Genomic DNA, 17,959 nt, shown 5'->3' with positions numbered 1-17,959 from the left:
CTGATTGATAGCAAAAAATAAAGAACGACAGAATAAAGACCACTTCATTTACCAAAATGAAAATAATGTATTATGGATGCGGGAAAAACACATTAACAATACACTGTGCTGCGTCAACCTAGAAATCTGTCTGTGTGAACTTCATGCTTTCATTCCATTATGAACCTACACAAAAGGAAATACATAAATATTATGTTTTTGTGTAAAAGAGAAAAGAGGAAAAAATACATTATCTAAAATCAAATGAACTGAAGCACAATCTCATAAATGCATCATTGTATAAATCAAGTTTTAATTACTGATTAATCTTGTTACACAATTGATTTATTAAAATGTTGTAAGCTGGGTTTAGCTGAGTGGGGGACAAAAGGGGGGTGTGCTGGGACGCCAAAATCACTGTCGAGCCCCCTTAAGGTGTTGTGGGCAGGTCGACGAAACACCAAGGATGGAAGGTGCTCACTTGAAGGCCCCAGAGAAGTACCCTACTCAGCTCACTCCAGACGGTTGTCATGCTGATGCGCTAGGGAGACCGCACTGTGGTTGATCCCTGGAGCCAGCATCGCAGCCGTTGTGTGTGCTGATGCGCCAGGGAGGAAAAATACCTGATCCCTGGAGCCAGCGTTACACTTGCCATCAAAGGAGAAGGCAGAAGGATAGCTACATCATCAGATGAAAAGGAATGCAGATAGATCAAATTAGTTTACAGTAAAAGAAGCTATGTCTTAGTTAGTGCTTATTTTGGTGAGGGTCCAATATCAGCATTAAGTTTTAACACCTACTCTCATGTAACGGAGATCTTGTTACTTGATATGTTTAGTTTAGTTTAATTATATTTAATAATATGTTTTTGACCAATTCAGATTTTGCTGCTGAAGTACTTATTTACAAAATATTTTCTTTAGGTTGTGCTGCAGGGGGGAGTAGGGGAGGGGGGAGTCTACTTCACAGTCTTACACTTTATGCCTGTGACGTGTTTAATCAATTTTACAAATACAGTCAGTTAATAATTTCCCTCTGATGGTGGAGACAGCAGAACTTCTCCCCCTCACGCTGGAGATGTGGGCTTACCCCTCTTGGGCTCTGAATGCTCGTGCTCCCCCCCTTCAGGGTGCTGGACGCTCGTGCTCCCCCCTTCTGGGCATTGGACACTCGTGCTCCCCCTTCTGGGCATTGGACACTCGTGCTCCACGTTTATGGGTGCTAGACACTCTTGCTTCGCCCTTCTGAGCACTGGACGCTCGTACTCCCCCCATTTCTGGGCTGGTAGCTCCTCCTTTTACTCTTGGAGAGGGCAGCATAGCACTGTGTGCCCATCCTCGCTCCTCAAGGCCACTGAGGAGGTACTCCAGCTCGTCATCCCACTTAATTTGGGATGTGTTGGGGTTACCCCAGATCCAGTTCTCCATTTTTTTCCTTCCTCCACTTCTCACAAAAATCCAGAAAAAATTAAAAAATGTACCTGCAGTATTGTTCCTGGCCTTGCTGTGGTCCCGGTTCTGACACCATATGTGGCAAGCTGGCTTGAGCGGTGACATCAGACCCGGGAAGAAACACACAGCACTGCGAGTGTTAAACTAAATCCACAGCAGACTGGTGTAACGAATGCTCTGATGCACTGATTTAATAAATAAAAAGATTTAACAAAACAAAAAAACACTTTGTAAAATAAAATGACACAGTAGCTAAAACAGACAAACAAAAGAAACGGACACGGAACAAACAAGTATCATGCTGGTCCTCCAGCATGCGTAGCAATTGTTATTGTTTTTAAGGCTCCACTCTCTACTCCAGTTCTCTACTCACCGAACACCCAATCTGTTATAGCCAAAGCTGCAGGTCATTTATAGTGGTGACCAAGGGATTAACTGGCTAATTAACTGATTACCTCTCGGTCACATTTTGCATGGGTTTGGTAATTCTGCGTGACTGTCAGCCTACTAAACAATCAGTAACCGACACGTTCTTAATAGGTAAAATAGTCAAGAACAAATTATGGCAGACGGCACCTTGCTCTTCCTGCGAAACAATACATAATAATACAACAAAACAAAATACAAATTATAACATGCACAGGGGCAGGGAGTACCCCGTTACAAGCAGGTATAACTGCAGTGTACAAAAAAGAAAAATATAGAAACAAATGAATTTTTATTTTTGGATACACAAGCTTTAAATTATTTAATTGATTACAAATATTTATTTCAGGACATTTCAGACAAAGGCCCTTCTGCTGTATAGAAAAATGAAAATGATGTCTCTCTCGCTCTCTCTCTCTCTCTCTCTCTCTCTCTCTCTCTCTCTCTCTCTCTCTCTATATATATATATATATATATATATATATATATGATGCCTAAAATGTACATTTAATTTGTAATTATTATTTACAATATTTTCAAGTATTACATTATTGTCCGTTATACATGATACAGCAAACCACGGCAATTAATAAACTATACAGATTAAACAGACGATTACTTAACTATGTCTTACTACTAACGCATTCGTTAGTAGTAAACACATTTCATTTGTAATACCTAAAGTTCACGGTAAACTTCCGCTATGAATAAGTTAATAGCTTAAGTAATCACACAGACAAACTTCAACGAATCACTTACTCATGCACATATCTCAAAGTAGTAAAAAATTCAGCAAGGGGCATAACTCGTCACGACAGCGACAGCATTACATCATTCCAGCATTTTGGCGCTGTGCTTTCATTACTGGTTAAAGCGTGTTCTGACATTTAAATAATGTCACTAGTGCTTCTGTGGACTTATATATATTTAATATATACATGCTTAACTCTGCTTAAATGTGTTTATATTTAAATAAAAAGAATATGCAAAATTATTTCTTTAGCCTTTGGGAATTCTTGGCGAGACCATGACTCACTTGTCTCGGCTGAAGAGCAGCCTCTGTACTCCACTGCCACTTGCTTACCTTTCACTCGCTTTCCTCGTCTAAGACCCTGTTTTTATCCAGTGATCCATTGCTGACATTTCCCAATAGTGGGTCGAACCACGTGGGATAGCTTCTAACGTGCGGCAAGTGACGAGTGACGTGAATTAGTCACCAGGCTTTATAAATGTGTGCGAAGTGTAACACAGCGGCAGGCACTACGTTCTGCCAAAAATGATTTGCCTTTTGAAACTGGGGACTTGCCAGTGTGAGGAGGCTATTTTTATTTGGTTTTCCTGCGGACCCCCTCTGATGGCCTCGCGGACCCCAGGTTGGGAACCACTGCTAGTTATATGAATGCAAGTGTTGTGGGTAATAACACACAATAGGCTGCATGTACATGATAAAGCTGCAAAATTGCTATGCAAAATTACTGTGGTAAAATGTAAGTGTTATAGCATGGAGTGTATTTTTATACTTGTAAATTGTCTAGATATTTTCCCCAAAGACTTGGATCATCCGTATTACTTTTACTAAAATATAATTTAGGTGACAGAATCCCTGGCTTTTATAGTACTCATATGATGTGCTTTTCCTACCTGGCGTGTAGATCAGTATATATTATTTTATATGTTGATCCTAGGTCAGACAAAACGGTAGACAACTGCACGGCTTTGTGAGCAATCTCCTTAGTTGATTAATTGGCTTAACATGCATTATATGTAACTTGGAAATATATGCATTATAAATTCCCTAATTCAAGAGCTCAAGATGAGTCATAAAAACAATAATTTGATCTTGTAGTAAAGTTCCCATAAAAGGAATGGAAATATCAAGAAGCCATTTGAAACCCTGCTTAGTGATTTCTGTGTCAAATATCAATATGATCAAGGTTTATGCACTGATAAAATTGCTTGAATGCAGTGCAAGTATTAGAAATCCAATCAGTTCTTTAGATAGAGATTTACTGCTCACTACCAGAATGTAATAGCAGACTCAATATACCTGTCCTAGATATTGGTTAGAAACAGGAATACCTCTGCCGATTCAAAAATGATTAAAGAATATATACTTGAGGAGCAGGTGCTATGCTGGAAGAAAAGATTAAAACAGAGAAGCAATGTGAACTTAAACTGATTCTATTATCCTAGCCACTGCCACTCCAAGGATGGAATTATAGGCTTCAGTTGTGGAAGACAAGCTTGTTAGTGAACTAAGATTAATCCATCAGCATTCCAGGTGTGGCCTGTGTGTATACCTGTAGTTGCTATTTCACTATTCAGATACACATTGAAGACTGCTACTGCCCAAAACTATTTTAAAATGATATTCAATGGCAGCACAGTGTCCCTGTATTGGTTCAGTGCAAAGGGACAGAGGGCAGCCTACAATGGTATGAGTCATAAACTGACAGCATGGTGTTAGTACTAAATATTCTGACATGTCAAACCTATTATAAAATCACATACAAGATGTCAACCAATCAGTGGATAGGATTTGTCAAAATCCCATTACATCGTATTTTGTGCAGAGATTTAATCTTGTACACAGAACACACAGCAAAATCATTTTTTGTTTGTATTTGTATAAAGTAAACAAAAAATAAATGTATAATACAGATGCACTGTTTAAATAGATACAAGTATTGTTCAATCCTTCTGACTTCATCTGCTTAATCACACAAGAATCAAATAAATGGTCGATGGACACTTTATACTTAGGTCTTATCTCATTTTAACTACCTGAAAAAAAGAACAGGCATTCAAATTAGAGAGAAGAGAACAACTCCAGAAATTGACTTTGCTGAACCCAAATTGATTTGCACCTTGATTGGTGCAAATCAATTCGATCAACTTGATTGGAGGGCCCACCTGATCGCCCCTGCTAAGTACCCCACAAAGCCCATTCTAGACGGTTGCCATACTGAGGCACTAGGGAAAGAGCACTTTGGTTCATCCCTGAAGTCAGCATCGCCGTCATTGTATGTGCTGATGTGCTATGGAGGCCTCAAATAGGCTGATGCCTGGAGCCAGCATTACACTTCATTCATCAACAACGGGCCAATAGGAAATCAACGTTACCTTGCAGAGGGAAAGCGCTTGATGAAGGCCCACACCACTATTATGTCATTTTATCTTGGAGAAAGCAGAGTCCAATATTAGCATTAAGTACATAACAGCTACTCACATGTAATAAAAAAAAATCTAAATTAATATGCTTTGTATGATGTCTCTTATTATAGGAGACGTAATTTTGCACTGTAAACGGCACAAGATATGAATGAACTTGGTACAATGTTGTACAATACAAATGTTGAGAGTTCTACCACTGAATAACTTTTACGGATTAGTTTACAGAGTAAATATTCTTAATCGGGTGTCATTTTAGAATCCTTCTCGCATGCATTTATTCAAATTACGCTCCACTGATTTCTGTGAACTCAGCTGTTTAATTTAGATGTAAACATGCTTTCCATTCCATACAAAGTACGTGTTATATAAACAGATTGTTAATAGAGTGCTGATTTTATGTCACTCATGAGGATAGCTGTAGTCAACCACCTTCCTCCTTTGGAGGGCCTGCCAGCTAATCAGCCATCCTCATTTGTGAAAGAACTACAGTACTCCATGATTGTCATGATTGTAATGGATCATCCTCTACATACACTGAGCATCCTTTCTACAGCAGTGCCATGGTACTATACACTGGGTTCTGATCAAAAAACATTGAGTTGCCATTGCCTGCAATAGTGTGGTCTGCATCTGGTAATGCTAAGGTTTCTTCACGTTAATAAACTGGTATTATAATGGTATCCTATTGGTATTGTTCAAACCTTGTGACTTCATCTACTTAATCACACAAGAATCAAATAAATGTTGACGGACAATTTATACTCGGGTCTTATCTCATTTTAAAAACCTGAAAAGAGTAGGCATTCGAATCAGAGAGAGAGGGAGAGAGAGAGAGAGAGAAAACGAGAACAAAGGCAACTCCTGAAACTGATTTTGCTGAACCAAAATTCAGAGAATTGATTTGTACGTTGATTGCCAGGCACACAGAAAAGGATTTCATTGACTGGAAAGTTCAATATTAAAACACCGGTTCCAGTCAACTGTGGCTCAACTAATGCTTGTAAGACTGCTTTGCTGGCAGTAAAGCAATAAATAGTCTTTGTCACAAATAGGCAGCAGAAACAATGCCTGCATATGAAAAACTCCTCTAATCCTGGATTTAGGATAGACTGCATATAATACAAAATGGAACACTACTACATCTGAATAACCCCACACTATGCTTAGTCCTAATGTGCTTATTACATTATTAATGGAAATTGCTAGTCTGATGTGTGAACATATTACAAATCACATACACAATGATTTAATCATATGTCAACAATATATGACCTATTTGACAGAATTTTGTTGAAGACCAATTATTATTATTATAATTATTTTAATTATTATTTTTTTAATTCAGTGGTCTGTGGCAGAGTGCCCCGCCCCTGTTTATTAAGTGTTTTATGTTGTATGCAGTGTATTAATGTTGGTGTTTATGTATAAAATACACGGGATATAAATATGGGTCATGAGCACAAGTGTTATAAAGTGTAATTTCTATTTAGGCACGAGGATTGCAAAACCTTTTTGTTTCATTAAAACACTGAGCGCAGTCATTGCGTCTCAGTTTCAACCCCAGTACTGCCTGCTTGTGTTATTCTTTCTACCCTGACGTCACCCCTACAGCCACCATGTTCACACGTGTTGTAAGAGAAGTGGGATAACAGTGCCTCCTGGACACACACACAGAAAAAAAAACGAAAAAAAAAACACAGGAGTGTTGGTAAATAAATAAAAATGGAAAGCAGCAGCCAGAGGAAGCAGCAACACCAGCAGCAGCCAGCGCATCAGCAGCAGTACAGGGCCAGTTGCAGGTCCTGCACTGTCTCTTCCACGCTGGACCTCTGCCTCGCCTGCCTGAAGGGTGAGGAGTGGTGCTTTGCTGTTGGCGAGGTCGGGCATGAAGCACCCGACCAACCCCTCCATGGCAGGACAGGGAGGAACCCGTGCATCCAACATCAGTGGAAGAAACTCTGCTCGTTCGAGGGCAAACATCCAGGGACATCTGGGATTGGCTAACGGGCCCTGAAGGGTGGATGGTAAGGGACCTCCCAGAGGCGATTAACTTGCTGTGGGCCCGAGATGGGGAGCATTGGGAGACCTGGGAACAGTAACACCACCCAGCATAACTCCCAGACATCACAGCCATGGTGCTCAATTACCTGGCTGCAGATATGGGAGGGGTCCTGCCATCTCTGGTCCCACTAGTAGGAGAGGAGCCATCGCTGCCATCTCCAGTGCTAGTGGGAGAGGATCCATCACTGCCGTCTCGAGCACCAAAGGGAGAAGATCCATCGCTGCCGTCTCCAGCATCAGAGGGAGAGGAGCCATTGCTATCGTCTCCACCAGCAGAGGGAGAATGCCTGCTGGTTTCGCCTCCACAGCCTAAGGGGCAGGACCACGAATGTCCACAGCCCAAGAGGGAGGACGCCGAGCGTCCGCAGCCCAAGATGAGAACAGCGGAGGAAAAGTGCCTGCTGTTCCCATCTTCACCAGCACAGGGAGAATGCCTGCTGGTTCCACTTCCACCACTGTGGGAGGACTACATGTCATTCCCACCACCAACAGCAGAGGGAGAATGCCTGCTGGTTCCTCCGCCACCAGCAGAGAGAGAATACCTGCTGGTTTCACCACCACCCTCACGAGGAGAGCAGCAGGAGCTGCCTCTGCCTCCATCCCTACCACACGGGGAAGAAAACCAGGAGCTGCTGCCACAGAGCCAGCACTACTCCCTGAGCACTATTTTCCCTGCACATCACAGCACAGACACAGGCAACACTTTCCCGGGATTAAAGGGAGAGCCGCACCAGTCCCCTGCAAGTGAGGGAGAGCCGCACCAGTCCCCTTCAACAGGGGGAGACTACACAGTGCTCCCACCTTCGTCGCCAAGAGATTACACGCTGCTTCCACCTCCACCACTTCCACCACCAGGAGCAGAACAGCAGGATCTGCCTCCACCACTGCCAGGAGCAGAGCAGCAGGAGCTGCTTCTGTCTCCACCACCTCCACCAGCAGAGGTTGAATTCCTGCTGGTTCCGTCTCCACTGCCATGGGAGGACTGCTTGCAGCTCCCACCTCCACTAGCAGACGGTGAATACCTGCTGGTTCCATCTCTACCACCCAAGGATGTCCGCCTCTCTCTGCCCAAGGATGCCTGCTGCTCCGCATTGCCTGGGAGCTACCAGTTACAGGGTACGAGAGGGAGAAGTGTAGCTCTCGCTGCCGCCTCTATGGCCAGGGGCTCCCCTCCCGAGTTTGCCTCTCGAGGGTACTGCTGCTGCCGTCGACTTCTGAGGGTCCGCTGCTGCTGCTGCCGTCACCTCCCGAACCTTCCCCCACAGCACTTTCGCTGCAGGTAATTTGTTGGCCAGATCCTGCACTCCTCTGCCTTTACTGGATGCGCCAAACATTCATGTTTTTTTAGATGAACAAAATAATATGCTCTTGAATTAATTCAACCCAGACTCCCAAATTATGCTATCAAAAAGACTGATGGACTATGGATGCATGTACTTGTGCAACAATGAATGTTTGACAGGCTTATTACACATTCAGAACAGAAATAAGTCTGCTGACAAAACATTTTCTTTGTAAATTTTTGTATCCTTCAATTAATCATGCCAGCCTACTTACACCACAATATTTATACTTCATATTTTCCAAATATAGCATTTATTGTAACATTGTGTAACCGGAATTAATATTTATTATAATTATATGGCTTTTTTTTCAAACAAACAGCAACCATTGTACACTGGCCAAAATATCAGTGATGTGCTAGCACACAATGTGCAGCTCCCAGTGCATTACTTGAGTGGAAACAGGTGTCTCTTGCCCAGTGCTGAAGGTTTCTGTTATTTGTGCCACTGTAGATGCTTCTCGTCACAACATGTTGCATATGTCTGCTGGTTTGATACACCACATCCCACTTGCGGGCAGAGTTGTGCTTCTTTCAAGAACACCCATGAGCCTTTCCATATTTGTTGCTGAACAGTTGCAAACTGACCCATTGCTTTTATAGGTCTAGTGGATTACATAACATGTAATTTTATGTTTCACTTTAATTACTTTTTTATGTTTTGGGCTATGAGTATACAGAACAATAAAGAATCAACCAAGTATTCCACACAAGTGTGCCCACAGGGTGTCCCATATACTTGGAGGGTAGTGTCTTTGTGGCCCATTCCGTGAAAATGAATAGTGAGCTGCAGAATTTTCAGCTATCTGTTTATTTTGCATTAATATCAGTGACTAATTGATGTTTAAAGTAAAGCTTTACTTTACAATACAATCCAATGCATTTTCTGAGATTTCACTGCGATCTGCACACCAATGTTACAACAATTCATTGTTCAAATGTTTTAAGACAGCAACTTCATCAAAATGTAGACAAGCTCAATACATTTACAGCCTTAAAGCCATTAATCCTGTAATTTACACACATGTATTAAATCAATCTAACAGTGGGAGGCATGTTATTGATTTTGTGATAGCAGAAGCACTGACGAAGGTTTAAACAACTTATCGACACTGACTTTTCTCCATCAGTTTCAGTTACTAGTTGATTTGTATTTTGATGGTCTGATTGAAAACCAAGGCAGGCGACCTAATATAATTTAAGCTCTTAATATCATGTGATGGGGTACACCCCGCCCCCGTGCACATTATGTTTTGTAATATTTTTTATTTGTATTATTATGTAAATGCAGGATGAGCAAAGTGCCGCCTGCCATTGTTTGTTATTGTTTTACGTTTGTGATTTAGCACCTCTAGTGAGAATGCATGACTGTCAGCTAGTAATTATTTCATTAACTGACAGTCACACAGATTTATTAAACTTGTACAAAGTGTGGCCGACGGGTTAATAAGATAATTGATAGCTAGCTAATCTCTCGGCCACCACAATAGAAACATGCAGCTTTTGCAGACAGGGGAGTGTGTTAGATTGAGTTGGAGAGAGTCGTGTCGCATGTAAAACAAAAAGCAAGGAACAAAACTAATGCAACTTACTTTGAACCACCCTGAAGGTACTCTTGTCCTTTGTTTGGGTTTGTTTATTTTGCCATTGTCCCATTTTCTTTTGTTGAAGGTACTCTTGTCCTTTGTTTGTTTATTTTGCCATTGTCCCGTTTTCTTTTGTTCTTTGAAAGTTTGTTTATTATTTTGTAAATAAATACTGAGCGCAGCCAGAGGCTCATTCAACCCGCCAGTACGTTGTTTGTTTAGATTAATTTGCTGGTCTTATGTCACCACACAAGCTATTTGGCCACATATCACCTCAGCTGAATTAATGATAAGTGTACCAACATTTACAGTTCATGTAACATTATAACAGCTTGCAAACACAAAGTGTTTTATCATTGAGGTAACACCATTTGAAGATCAACTGATACTGTATTACATTAGAGCAATGAATATGAACAGTGTTTGATTTAACTCTTTTCAGATCTCTACAAAGCCTAACTAGTTCAAGTGACCAATATATTTTTTTAAGTAAAAGAACACTCCACATAACAGATAACCATTATATATAGAGGACACTGAATGATCATTTGTGGTATACAATTTTATTCACCACAGTAGGATGTTCCGTAAATCATGAGCCCAGATATGGTTTATGTAAGGACACACTCCTAAAGGGAACAAAAACTGTATACCACAAATGATCATTCAGTATTCTGTTTATACCACAAGTATATTAAAAATAAGTAGCAATAACATGTGTACATTTTTTATATTAAATTAACTTAGGGTTTATTTTACCTGGCGGATCTTTACTTTCATTGTCAACAGACTGTGCTTCAATGCGGATTGATTTCAAACCTTGTTTATGGCCTCTACGCAACCGTCTTTAGATGGAACCTTGAGATCAGTCCGTTAATTTACATCCTCTCAGTTACAGATATCAAATAAGCCAGAAGCAGGCATTTAGGTAACTGGCGTTTCTTGACTAAACTCGTTCTCAAGAAAGCCAAAACAACAAAATAAATTTGAAATTAATTTAGACATTTTAAAGTTGTTATAAAACACATACTGGCGGCGGTTATGTTTGAACTAGCAAAGCACAGCTCCAACCAGAATGTCAGCAGCACACCACTCGATTGGAATGTAAACAAAGACACTTTTAAAACTAGTCCCGGTAAGCATGTTATCCCACTCAAGTGAGATAACAAAAATATATCCCACATTAGATACACACACTCTTGTGGTATATACTAAAGTTTTTATGAAATGCAATGTAATAAAACAGAGCTGATTTTTTTTCTGTGACAGTGTACCAAAAGGTTTAGGTTAGGCCACAACAATGTTAGCAACCATTTTGTTTAAAGGGTCTAAAAAGAATAGAAACCCTTCTATTCCAGTCCTTACCAGAAGCTGACTCTTTGCTATTTATGTCACTCCCTTTCTTGGGTTCCTCTGAAGCTGGGTTGTCTTCAGCATCTGGTATAATAGGAACATTTAAATTACATAACAGCCTACTTAAAATATGTTATGGATCTATAGGTCTACAGCGTATGCCATTGTCATTTAAATAATAAAGCCACAGATGCACAAGGGGATTGACAGTCAGAGTAACACATGGATCTAGTGAAATACAAAACAATTACAAAGTTACAGATTTTGCTTTATTATTGTGTGCATTCCTATAAACATATTTTTTCGTGGCATGTCTGGTTCTTTGCTAGATTCTGTAATTGCCATTTGGATTGTTCTTATTATTCATATTTTCAGACGTCACATTTTATGTGTTTCATAAATATTGAATATACATAATGCTCTTTGTGGCACTGGTGAGATAAGGTATAATATAGAATTTAATATGGGAGATTCCAAACCTATAAGCCTTCTCTCCATGACAACAGGCTTACTTAAAAGGAACATGATGAGGAAACTCATTTATAAGACACAGAGCTCAATGCTCACCTAACAAAACAATTTGTTATTGATAAATTAGATTAAAAAAAACATATACACAGCTCTTTTTGTAAGCTCTATTTTAAATAAACAATAATACTATATATTATACATCCCCCACTGACAGACACAAGTCAGATAAATTGTGTACAACCCATGTTAAAGCAGCATACTGTAGTAATCAATGAACATCATTTTCACACCTCCTACCTAACTTTTGACTCTCCATTTTAGCATCAGTGTTGTCATGTTTGTCAGCTTTTTCTGGTAAAGAATAATACATTTTGTTCACTACCAAACAATATGCAACTGCTATAAGAGATAACACCTGACAAAGAGAATGTTTCTATACTTTTTCAGAAGAGTTTAGCAAATGGGGATGTATTCTGTAAGACGTCTACAAATATATGTATGCTCAAAATTTTGAACACCATTGACTGATTTATGATTAAACACAGTTTAAAATGTCCTATTTTCTTGCTGAACCTAAGCAATGGAGTGAACAAACTACTGAACCCTGAAGGCATGGGCCAAGCCTAAGAAGTCCCAACTTGCCCAGGAGGGGTCCTTAAATCATGATAACGTAAACTATCCCAAGCCTATTTTCTTCCCTAACCTGCAGAAGCATTACCTTCAGGCCCACTAGGGACTCGTCAAGGTCTGTTTTCGGAAAACGTAGAGTGCACAAAAGGCTAGACTACAGAACAATGTATTAACAAACGATATTTCAAGCATGGCTCTGGGACGCAGCAGATGTATTAACAGCATGTCCAGTACCTTTCTGGCTTTCCATTTCTGTGTCAGCAGATTCAGTTTTGTCATCGTCTTCTTCTGTTGGAAAAGTAAATAAGCAATGCATTATCAGGGGAGACTTTTTAATACATCCTCAGCCCTTCCTTTGCTGTGCATACAGATACAATCAGATTTGTAAGTCTAAACATTAAAAGCAGATCAGAAAAGGGAAAAGCAGGTTAGAAACCCCACAATTATGCTTTAGCACAGAATAGCAAGCAAAAGGCAGGTCTGAGTGAAGTTCAGGTACACACACAATGAAAATAAAAACCTTGAACTATTTCAATGACTGCATTAACTGCTGTATATATTACTCCATCCATGCTTTGCAAAATGAATCACAAAAAACGATTTAGTCATGTCTGTCCTTGAGCAATCCCCTTTTTTAGTAACTAACTATAAATTACATTGTCTGATGACTGAAGAAAAAGAAAGGCATTTATGGTGTTTTTCATGTCTTTGGTTCTCATTCACAAACAAAGCTGAAGTGAAATCCTGGTTAGAGCACAAGATTTGTTTATCAGAAATGAGACTATAACAAACCAGATGAAAGTTACCCATTTTCAGATTTTCTTAAAATACTGTACCACACCTCTGATTTATTCTGTGCAATCAATGTTTTAATAACCTCATGAGACATCTTGTGCAGGAGTTTATATTAGTCTGTGGGCTTAGAAGAATAAAATATTTAGCTTTCGTCCTTAAAAAATGTAAAACTGTCTACATATAGTACCTAAGAGATACCATACAACGCTTGTGCCTTCTGTATGCTAGACTGGGATGCTTATCATGAATGCATGGTTTAATGATTACCAAGCTAACTATTCCATTGGCACTGCTTTGTATTAAACATAAATAGCAGGAATTATCTTATTTGAGTTTTTCGATGGCCAATCCCAGTATCAGTTGCATATCATACAATAGCTTTCAACAATTTTCATTTGAAAAAAGCAACTATCCGTGTAAGACCCCTATGAGTTTTAAACTGGACCATTTAAAAAAAAAAACTCACAAATCCTGAGCCAAGATGTGAACACTAACAATGCACTTATATAGCCCAGCTGTTTTAAAAGCTCCTGATACAGTTATCTATAATTCCAGCAGGTGGTGCCAGTGTAATGGATATTCCCCATAGCATCAACACTAACATACACGGCTGACAGATTGATTCAAATCAGCCTTTCTGTCTCTCACACGCTTGCTGGTCTCTGGTAGCTGTGACCTTTCTCTAACATCCCGGTATGACTGCATATTTACAAAGGCATTATGAACAGAGATGTGCCAGCAATCACACAAAGGACAAGTCTGTGATACCCATAAAGACCTGCCCTTAGAAGGGCAGCTTTGTTCCCCCTGTTCCCCCTTTAGCTCCTAAAAGCTTGTATCATGAATGCAGAACATATAGAACTATTTGAATAATTCCTGAGCGTAGGTGCCAGGATTAACGGCTGTCACTCAAAGGGTAGAGGCGTGTGACAGATGAATTTTCCCGAAATAGGACATTGCTTAAAATGTCCTGGATAAAACCGAACTTCCAGAACCCCTGTTTTTAAGAGATGGCTATAGCCAAATGAATATGATATGAAGCATGTATTTATGGGCTAATGGAACTACTAAGTCCCCACCCTCAAAATATTATTGTCTTGTAATTTCATTTATATGCAATTTGAAAAATAAAATCTAATTAGATCATGGCCGCTGTTCAGAGGTCATTAGTCACATCACAACTATGTCAAACCTAATTCTCTAACTCATTCTTGTTTTAACTTGGTTTCATATCCATCATGTAATTAAGAAAACCATAAACATCAATGCCTCCTGATTTAAGAGTAGCTGCAAAGATGGATTCACTGACCTGACGCCTAAATTGGATTAGTAATACTAAAAAGGTCAGCTCCCTTTAAATCATGTCAAGCAGGCCTAAGTGAAAAGTATCAATAATAATAATAAAGTGAGGCCCAGTGTGCAATATTCACAAATTCAGTGTGACAAGGTCACACGCAAGACCCAGAAAGTGAAAAACAAACTTGTTTAACAGGTTTTATTATTATACTAGGTTTAATATTCAGCAATGGTTATTTTTTTAATTAATGAACAGATAATTCTATGGTAGGTTCTTGTAAGTCAATCTCATGATGGGGAAAATATAATCTTGCATGAGGACAGACTGAAATAAACACATGTCAAAGACTTGCTACCCCTTTGCAAATAGAAATCAAATTGATTTAAAGGTCAAGAAATCCTCCTTTTTCAATCATTGTGTAATTTTTCTTTGAGGAGCTCTGACTAGTGACATTTTATTTTTCTTACAATGAAGAGGCTAGAAGCAGTAGATACACCATTGCTTTAACACAGATTGTTTTGACAACTCAATAATATTAAGTGACACTGATGGCTCACCATGTGAGGAGAGGCAAAGAATTGCTATAAACCTAAGGGATTGCCATTTGTACTTTTTCTCAGCCTGGCAGCTTTGTTCAGACCTGTAAGATCTTCATCTCAATTATTTAGCTAGTAAACAGAGAACTATGTAACAGGTATTTAAGACTAGGTTGAAACAACTTGATAGCCTTTTAACCCTTTCATACATGGTGATCTCATATGGGGACATATACAAAAAAATATCTTCTCGTCTTTACTGTATATGGGGACATATGGAATAAGCAAATGCATGATGCCCATATATGAGGATGCCATTTTCCATATATAAAGCAGTGGAAAAAATATTAAAATTGTCAATGAAAAATATATTTATTATGTATCAAACTACTTTTTTCCAGCTATTTTCAATATTCACAGAAGGGTTAACCAGAGTCTTTAGTCGCCTCTGTTTTCAGGACATTTAATATGCAGTAAGCAAATTCACAAGGGACATCCAACTCTAACGTATAGGAGTAAGATTGAGAATTTGTGCTAGCTTGCATGACTTAACACAGTCTCTCCGACACACTACTTCCACCCCTCAGAGACTAAATTCACTCTCGGCTATTAGTGCAGTCAAGGATTTTAAATCTGTGAAAATGGAGGCATATTTGTAAAGCATAAAAATGGCAGGCAGGATATAGATTTCATTGGTTAGAGCTATTGTTTTTGTTTGTACTGCATTATAACTGTTAATAAATTACTGTTAATATACAACAATATTTATATACAGTATTTTGCTCAATATGGTGTCTAAATCTGTGTGTTACCAGGTATTAGTCAAGACATTCTGACCTAATCCGGGAAGTAGATCTGAAGGATCTTAGTGTTCTCTCAAGCTGCATATCTGACATACACTGAATAATTGTTAAACATTATACAAAACTTTAAAGACTATTTTAAGGACTATTTTGTTGAGGACTGTTTTTTTTTTTTTTTAAAGCTTGTTTTGCTAAACTTGTAATCAACTGTGAACTACACAAAACCTTGAAGTACATGTTTGGGGAGTTTTCAATTGGTTTATTCAAATTTTTCAAACCACGTTTAACCTAAGAGAACCTCTTTTGTAAATGGTCCATGGTTCTATAAATTATAATTGTAAAATAACAACATAATCAAAATTCCAACGATTTGAGCACTTTATAAACAAGCAAAACTTCCGCAAACAACTGAGATTCTTCTTTTAATAAACCACTGTTTGGTCAGTAGTTGTAACTGCGTTAAGAACAAGACACTGTCTGCAGTAAAGCCATCAAAAATCGTTGGGTGGATTGGTTGGTTATTAGAGGTTGTCATTGTACTTGCTGCTTGGCAATATGAAGAGATATCAATATGGGTTGAAAACATTTAAATAGTTTTTGGTGAATTGCTACAATTATATACAATCACTTCTTTTTCAAATTCATTCACATTCCTCAGTAACTCAATGTATCCAGGAAACACACTTTCATGGTTGTTACTACTAGTGCCCCAACATCTCTGATAGCAAGAGGTGGTCACAAATACAGCAGCCATTCCTAAAAGTCTATCATTACATAAAGTGATGTTTGAACTGAAAATTATAAACTTTGATTAATTTGCCTTATGCCACATTAAACACTATCCAAAAATGTAGCAGATTGATTTTGCTATAGACATCATTGTTTTTAATATATCATTTACTGCTTCAGTTAGTCTGGGAGGGTCCTTCCTTCCCTTGGCCTGCTTGTCACTGTAGGCATGGAAGCAACAGTTAGGTGATAAAACATGGGAATACTTTGCAAAAACACCAATATGTTTAAAATTACTGTAATGCAATTATTACTTCATGGGCATCATTACACAACTCAACAGAGAAGACCATATCCCATACACTGCATTGCAAAACAGCCAACCAAATGTCATTATCAATACAGTAACAGTCAACAGTGAACTAGAGAAGCAGTAAATTGGAGTTTCTTCAGCAGACACATCTTGAACCAAGTATTAATCCACAAGAATATTCTCTGAATGGGATTTTAACCAGAAACTGGACCTGCAAGTCTTCTAAGAGTTACAAATGGATTTGAATGCTATACTGTATTATACTGCTTTAAAGCTTCTGTTTAATCGGCATCATCCATTTGGGAACATTGACCAGTCTTAAGATGTTGTGTAGTCCATCAAAATGGGTATTTTTAAATAATAGGTATTTGTCTTCTTTAACATTATAATCTCTATAAATAAAAGCTATTCTAGGCCTTGTACACCAAACAGTTTTTTACATCCCCCCTGGACCAAGATTTTAATGATCTTTGGTCCACATCACTGGATAAGACAGTAATTGCTTTCAAATTGTACAACTGAAGTGAACAAATAATGGATTCTTAAACAAGTTTAACTTCAAGAAAAACTTCCATTTTACATTTATCCAGCAGGAGATAAGAAAATCAGAAATCTGCAGTTCTATCATAGTCAGCATAAAAGAGAAAAGAGCAAACATGACAAGATGTATTTATACCTTCATTGATGTCTTCGTCTTTCTTAAGTTTCTTCTTTTTGGGCGTCTTGTTAGGCGGTGTACACTTTTTACCTGCAAAAGAGAAAGAGAGTCATATACTTAACCAGTTCTTTATAGTACATTGTAAATATACGAATATAATAAGGTTCTACAGAACATCACATTTCATTCAACTTAGCTCATCCTTGCCAAACCTATAAGCAGAAATTGTGTCATGTTCACAATACAGTTGCTAACTGTTAATACCAGTTTATTTTTTTTTTATGAAACGAAAAAGCTTCAAATGCATAACTGAGGCGGTTAATTGAAGTGCTCCTACATGCACCTTAGTTGTTTC

General features: G+C 38.7%; 1 protein-coding gene across 1 annotated transcript in view; it reads right to left on the bottom strand.

Moving 5' to 3' along the window:
- Positions 1–17,959, bottom strand: part of macrod2 (mono-ADP ribosylhydrolase 2) — a 754,657-nt gene that overhangs the window by 27,838 nt on the left and 708,860 nt on the right. Inside the window, exons 11-13 of the mRNA XM_041252938.1 lie at positions 17,623–17,694; positions 12,708–12,761; positions 11,385–11,456 (exon numbers count right to left, since the gene is read on the bottom strand). Of these exons, the coding sequence (XP_041108872.1) occupies positions 11,385–11,456; positions 12,708–12,761; positions 17,623–17,694 (198 nt within the window). The remainder of the gene's footprint in view (positions 1–11,384; positions 11,457–12,707; positions 12,762–17,622; positions 17,695–17,959) is intronic.

This window comes from Polyodon spathula, chromosome 6 (genome assembly GCF_017654505.1).
Source record: "Polyodon spathula isolate WHYD16114869_AA chromosome 6, ASM1765450v1, whole genome shotgun sequence".
NCBI lineage: Eukaryota > Metazoa > Chordata > Actinopteri > Acipenseriformes > Polyodontidae > Polyodon > Polyodon spathula.
This window is presented reverse-complemented; position numbering and strand designations above follow the sequence as displayed.